General features: G+C 34.2%; 1 protein-coding gene across 1 annotated transcript; it reads right to left on the bottom strand.

The window, feature by feature from the left end:
• Nucleotides 1–320: 320 nt before the first annotated feature.
• Nucleotides 321–3,712, bottom strand: LOC143535871 (uncharacterized). The gene is made up of 8 exons (XM_077030006.1): nt 3,158–3,712; nt 2,218–2,424; nt 1,881–2,123; nt 1,593–1,794; nt 1,408–1,499; nt 1,141–1,317; nt 902–1,038; nt 321–809 (listed from the first exon to the last, which is right to left on the bottom strand). The coding sequence occupies exons 1-8, from the start codon at nt 3,644–3,646 to the stop codon at nt 623–625; spliced, it is 1,734 nt and encodes a 577-aa protein (XP_076886121.1). The 5' UTR covers nt 3,647–3,712; the 3' UTR covers nt 321–622.
• Between the last annotated feature and the right edge of the window lie 3,477 nt (nt 3,713–7,189).

Here is a 7,189-nt window from a genome sequence, read left to right as displayed (position 1 = left end):
TAAGTGTATAATTATTCGTATCATTCAGCTTTCACTTGCATTATTTCTCTTTCTTTTACACAAATAATTATTTTCACGTCCGAGATTGGTCAAATGCACGAATTACTTCTCACTTGACAAAGCTACCGGTGTATTGTTTTGCAATGTCATAGTCTGCTAGAGTAGCTCAAGCTCCATAGGCATAAACCATCTACCTAGGAACCCCGAGTGGCGAGAATTTGCTTCAACAGCACCGACACACAAGTTTTGTATTAATATATATTTCCAAATATGAAATATGTATACTTTTAAACCACAAATATAATTCATAAACAATACCCGTATATATTATACCATGGTGTACAACACTAAAATGCCGAAATACTTATTAATATGCTATAAAAATATGAAATACAAATCATAGCGTCACTTGTTTACAACTGCTCCAATATGCATAACATTAAACCTTTACACACTGACATTAGAAACTATCTCTCTCACAATCTCATTCTAGTTAAAAAAACAAAATGAGTGTTGGAAGTATACTGAATCATACTAGTTAGTAGTATACTCCCACTCTTTTCAACTTTTAACACAACACACCCAATTCAAAAAAGGATTTACATTTTGGTCCTACTTACGGTTATAAGTTATCAAACCGAAAACAATGTGAAACCTTTAGATGGTTTGTTAATCCCTTGATAGCTGACTGTATGACTCTCGAGTGTGGAGAGACGGAATCTGGAAGATGAGGTAGACAGACGGGTGCATATAGATCGTTACCTTCCTGATGACGGTAAAGTGTAAGCACGGCCCGACAAAATATAAATCTGAAGCAGGAAAATTAAAATAAAATAAACTAAAACATTACTGGATTCCATTATGATGCTTCTGTTGTTGTAAATGATGAAAAAGAATATACCTAAGAATAAGCCGGCGTAACAAGGGTTCGGATAAAACTTGGGCCCACACCAGGTCAAGTGTGATTGATGTACACAATATCACTTCCCACTCTGAGAAAGCAGTTGAAATAATACTCTCAGCATGCTCCATGGCATCCTAAAAGCATAAATTTGATCACAAAAAACAAATTAATTAGTTTATTTTGTCTATATACTTTTAAAACATTAAATCTAATTAATTAACTTCCAGTAAACCTACAACTTCATCAGAATATGTGAGACCAAGCATTTGGCAGCACGCGAGTAATGGAGCGGTAAGAAACAAGGTGAATTGACTTCCATTTTGAGTGGTATCACCAAACGGACTGTTAAATGTCGGTCTTGAAGGAGAAAGAAACAAAGCAGCCGGTTCCCCTCTTTCAGAGCCATGTAGAACCTGGGAAGTTTTAAAATTATTTAAAAACACATAAGCAACTTAATATAAAAATAACATCAAAACTGTTTTGACAAATTTTGACAAACCTGCCTTGAATGCATGGCTGTTGTTGCTATCAATAATAAAAAATGCAGGCCTTCTAGTGAACGGGATTAAATCTCCGGGGTAGAGGTCGTTTGAACCTAAAAATAACATGAAAAATAAACGAGTCAAAACCAAAAACACGCAACAATAAGTTACAGGTGGTGATTCCAACCCGTTTATTGCGATTATACCTACAGTTCTTGAAGGACCTAACCACAGGGAGCTTTCAAAGGGATTACTATCATGAGGAATCAAGTCATTCCCCTCACTAGCAATAGATGTCCTTGCACTTTGATATTTTTGCCTCTGTTGATCACTAGTTTGACCTGAGGCTGCTATGTATATAAGCATAACACTATCTGGAGGGAGCCCGTCACACATTGCAGCCATAACCTGCAAATACAGACGAAAAAAATATAGGAATCATCTTTTAGCAATATATAGCTAAAGAAATGTTAGGGATATTATAGTATACTCACCGATACTATTTGTGTCACAGATGGTCGATAAAGGATAGCTTTTTTAGGATTTGGAGGCAAAGACGGATCCATCATATCTGCTACCAAATTAATATCAATTAATCCTGAAGAACAAGACTGATTAGTCAACCCGGCTTTCCCAAGTGAGTCAACATGGGCTTTTTGGTAAAATTCTTCACTTGGATCCCATTCTAAACACTGCAGCATTCTGAATGTATCTATTGTAAGTTCTCCAAACTTAACCTGAAATAATAAATAGCAGAAAAAGATTATCTGAATAATTAACATAAAAAACCACCAAAGGGTATTTTAATGCATAAAACCTCTAAATTATTACCTCGTTACGGTGGTAGCTTGTAAGCAATGCATCATGCAACTTCAGAACCTTGCTTGCATGAAAACGTGCCACATGTTTCAGTGAATTTGGATAAGAATCAAACATGAAACAGTATCTTAAAGGCCTCATGTTTGTAATGGCTGAATCCACTTTCATAAACCGGGCCATTTCTTTCATAACTATTTTCCATTCTTTGAAGCTAGCTTCCTGCAAATAAACATTTTGTCAATTTAGGTTATTTAACGGTTCACATGCCCATATATAATCAAATTACCAAAATTAATCTCGTCGCAGCCACTCTTAAACTGATTATTCACATAATCATATTCAGTTTCACTATCCACAAATCAGAAATACAAGGCCTGTAAACAAATCGAACGAACACGAGCATGGACATGGGCATGTTCATGCCATGTTCGTTCATTTAACTTTAACCGAACATGAACACAGACAAATAATCGAACAACTTTTTTTTTTCATGTTCCTTCACTAAGAAAACAGGCATGTTCGTGTTCGTTCATGTTCGTTCGTTTAAAACCTAAACGAACAGTTCACGAACGTAACGAACACAAACGAACAAAAACAAACTTAAACGAACATAACAGAATAAGCATAAACAAACGCAAGTGAACATAATTAACCAAACACAACCATGTGTGTGTGTGTGTGTGGGTATATAATATAAACGATCTACTTCGATGTTTATATCTCTATAAATATAAGTACTTATGTATTTATTAAAATTTAAACGAACATAAATGAACTTAAATAAACGAACACTCAAGAACATAAATAAACGAACAAAACGTGAGCTATTTGTTCATGTTCGTTACAGTTCATGTACGTTCGGTTCGTTTACAGGCAATTGATTATCTACTTGAACCTGCAAGTGTATAATCCCAATTTCTTGCAAAACTGAAATAACATATATAGATTTTACCCCAAAAGTTTTATTGCTATCATCAACAACGACCTTAAACCGATCCAACAGAAGGCGAACCATCTCCCAGCGGTTCAAAACCAAGGACACCTGCAAGAACCTAGCGTAAAACCTCAACTCCTTAAACCTAATCCCCAAATCCTTCCTTCCATTTCCATCAAAATAGCCTCTGTTCAACACAGCTTCATAGAAAATACACGACTCAATTAAAAACCTCACTTCACTCGTTCGCATATACTGCAAATAATACAGCTGGCCTATTCGCGATGCGATTTCACCGATTTCCCATCGCTGGAGTCCTGACTCGGTTAACTTGGCGCGGTTTTGTTGTTGGAATCTCCAGAGGTTTGTGTAGGCTTTGAATACGTTCGAGAAGTCGTGGTTTGGAAGACGGTTGTACGTTGGAATATTCCGGATTTTGGAGTATTTTCGGTCGGCGGTTTTGAGTAAGGTTTTGAATGTGGTTAGAACGACGTCGTTGGCTTCCATTGTTGTTACCGGAAAATAACCATCGGAGAATAAAAGATTGGTTTTGGTGGGGTTGGTTGGTTGGTTGGTTGGTTGGTTGATTAGTTGGTTGGGTTAGTTGGGTCAGCGGGTGGACTTGTAGACTTGTACTCCAAAGTAAACAGTCAAGCCACCAAAAGTTGCTGTATCCAAAGATTCCTCACTCACTATGAGTTTTATGTATAACATCTATCTATAATAATAATAATAATAATAATAATAATAATATATATAAACGAAAACATAAAAATCTTACATATCGTGACGTGGTTCCTTCTATTTTCTTTGAAGTTTTTAGATTTCCTTGACTTTTAAATGGAGGTTTCTTATGCATTTGACCTGAATTTACGGGTATGGGTCTTATCAAATTCATATATTTCTTAAACGAGTTATAACATCTCATTAAATTAAAAACTAATTTACCAAATATTTGATATAAAGATCCTATAAAGTAGGGATATACTAAAAATTAATATATTATTTATTTAAAAAAGATATATAATTTATAATTAAAAAACAGATTTTATAGTAAAAAAAATAAACGGGTATTGGGTCTCATCAAACTCATATAACTTTTAAACCGGGTTATAACATCTCATTTATTTGAGAAACAATTTATCATCAAACCATAAGTATATTATTAATTTACATACAATAAAAAAATAATAAATTCAAAAAATATATAAGTATTAAAAAACAAATAATATAAAACAACCCCCGTGATACGGGGGATAAAAACTAGTATATTATAAACGGGTGTGGACGGTTTGATTTGGTTTATATGACCAACTGGATAACTGATCAAGGCATGTAATTTTTATAAAATAAGTATATATTTAAATCATATATTATTAGGCTTTGGACCCAATACTTTTTCTTTTTTAATAATCCATTTAAGTTATTAGACACAAAGTAAATTTAGTTTGTATATTTTGTTAGTCGTCAAGCAATACATGTTTTTTATTTCGTCTTGACCGAAGTATTTAAATTCTCGGAGGCATCCCGGTTTGGTTATTAGCCTCGAACGAATTAATCAATTGGTTTTTCGGTTTGATTTGGTTAATAACCAAAATCAAATTTGGGTTTTTTGCTTAAAATATATAGAATGAATACAAAAATACATTAAATGAAGTTATAACTATATGAGACGAAGATATAAATACAAGAAATGAATGTATAAATATATGAAATAATAGTAAAAATATACATGGAATGGTTGTATATGTGCATAATATTGACGTATAAAAGCTAGAAAATACGAATGGTTCGGTTAATTCAGTTTCGTCAGTTTCCGGTTCGTTTCGGTTTACAGTTCGGTTATTGTTCACCCCTAAGAATACATATAATTATAATCTTTTATACATTTTAATTAGAAAACATCATAAGGTTATTATGTTTTAATAGCATTATGTGCATGCCACAAAGCTCTCTTCTAAGGCCATGTCGATTTCCTCGAGGGCATGAGGACCAGTCTCATTTATGGTCATATGTAATTGTTTTATTATGAAAACGACTTGTCAAAGAAGTGGGTCCGGTTCTTGAGTAATGGCACCAAGAAATGTAAGCACTTATGGGGTGTCCAACTAATAAGTTGTTGAGGCACTTCCTACGAATATGTGAAAGTAGTCGGATAATCACTATTTCAAACATTTTGGATGTTACATACAGCTCATGTACCCCCTTTTTAGTTGCATATCGGCCCAACTTTTAATAAAGTTATATGACTTTGATCCGTTACGCACTAGAGGATTACAAAATTTCGTTCTATTTTACATGGCTTATATGAGTAATTTGAAAAACTATTAAGTGTATTAACTTTTAGAAAATAAATGAAAAATACGGACTAACGGTTGTATCCAAATCTTTAAGACGGTTTTTTCACTTTGACCGATATTAAGTTAAGAAACGATACAACTATAATAAAAGGATAGGTAAGCATACAAAAAGCTACACCGCCACATGTTTGAATCGATTTACAATTTGTTAGCTTGTTATAATGATATACGGCTACCAGGCATATAAAACAGAGAGTAGAAATGTTGTTTCAATATATTTAATTTCTTATAAAATATAAGAAATAAAATACGAAAAGTGAAGACAGCCTTTTTCCTTCTTTTTATAGGGGGTGAAATTATTCAAGCCACATGTTGGTGAGTTTGACTTGTCTCATTTAAGAAGGGTGGGATCCAGTGTGAGAAGTCTCACGAATCGGACAATGACGGCCATTAAGTGTCTACATAAAGCATTTTAAGGATTGGGTCCCATGACAACCCAAATCCGCATCGTGACTTGTGTACTACCTGTCATGTGACCAAAGGAGCCAAACATTTGTTTGTTCTTTTCTCCTTGTCCGAAACAGATGTATAAAGTGAACAACAATCGAGTTCAACATCGGTTTTGTTTTTTTTAGGTTCACGTGTTTAACTAGCGTGGTTAAGGACTGTGTTCAAGGTATATGTTATATTAAAGAAGTCCATATGTCAACAAATTTAAAGCTGGAATAAAAATGTAGAAAATATGTAACTTATAAGTTCAAACCCATGACATGTTTACAAATCAACGAATCATTTGCTATTTGTTTAAGATGATTACAACTCATTAACTCGCTTAATTTGATTAGATAAACGTGAAGTATTAAGTGTGTAGAGAGTACAAATCAATTGAAAGTGCATAATAACTTCATTAATCAAAAAGGCTTTTTATAGCCGACAAGATACAACGGATAAAGAAAACTACTACCTACTAAATAGGAAATAAACTAAAAAGCAGGAAGACTAAGAAACAAACTAAAGCAACGTGCCAATATCCCTAAGACTCGGCTTATTAAAAACAGAAAAATAGACTTGGTCCTCAATGAGATTAACGGGTCTTTCATCTTGACTAGTCACAAACAATATTCCAACAAATCCTCCCCTTAAACAAGAATCCATCAAGTTTCTTGTTTAATCATGCATATGCCCATGGCTTCACGAATCTCCTTGAACCTCTCTTCCTTGACGGGCTTTGTCATACCATCTGCTATATGTTGCTTAGTACCACAAAACTCCAATTTAATCATCTCCTTCTCTACCAACTCTCTTAGATAATGATAACGAACATCTATATGTTTTGTCTGTCTATGCATAACCGGATTTTTTAACAACTTAATAGTAGATGTATTATCACACTGGATACTCACCATACCAATAGCTTCTCCCATTTCCTTCAACAACCCTTTCATCCACACACAATGGCAAGCACACAAACTTGCTGCCACATATTCGGCCCCGGTCGTAGAAAGTGTAACAATCTCTTGCTTCCGCGAACACCAACATACAGTTGCACCACTGAACAAACATACATACTAGGAAGTACTCCTATCATCGTTATCTCTTGCGTAGTTACTATCCGTATATACTTTCAGCCCCTCCTTTTTTACTTTATCATACCTTGAACCAAACTCATAAGTTCCAATTATGTACCTTAAAATTCTCTTGGCTACCATCAAATGATCCTCCCTTGGTTTTCCCATATCGTGAAATAAGA

This window comes from Bidens hawaiensis, unplaced genomic scaffold (genome assembly GCF_021521415.1).
Source record: "Bidens hawaiensis isolate Kalapana, Puna unplaced genomic scaffold, B.hawaiensis_p1.1 tig00010669_1, whole genome shotgun sequence".
In the NCBI taxonomy this organism is placed as follows: Eukaryota; Viridiplantae; Streptophyta; class Magnoliopsida; order Asterales; family Asteraceae; genus Bidens; species Bidens hawaiensis.
The sequence above is the reverse complement of the archived record's forward strand: the minus strand, read 5'-3'. Positions and strand labels throughout refer to the sequence as shown.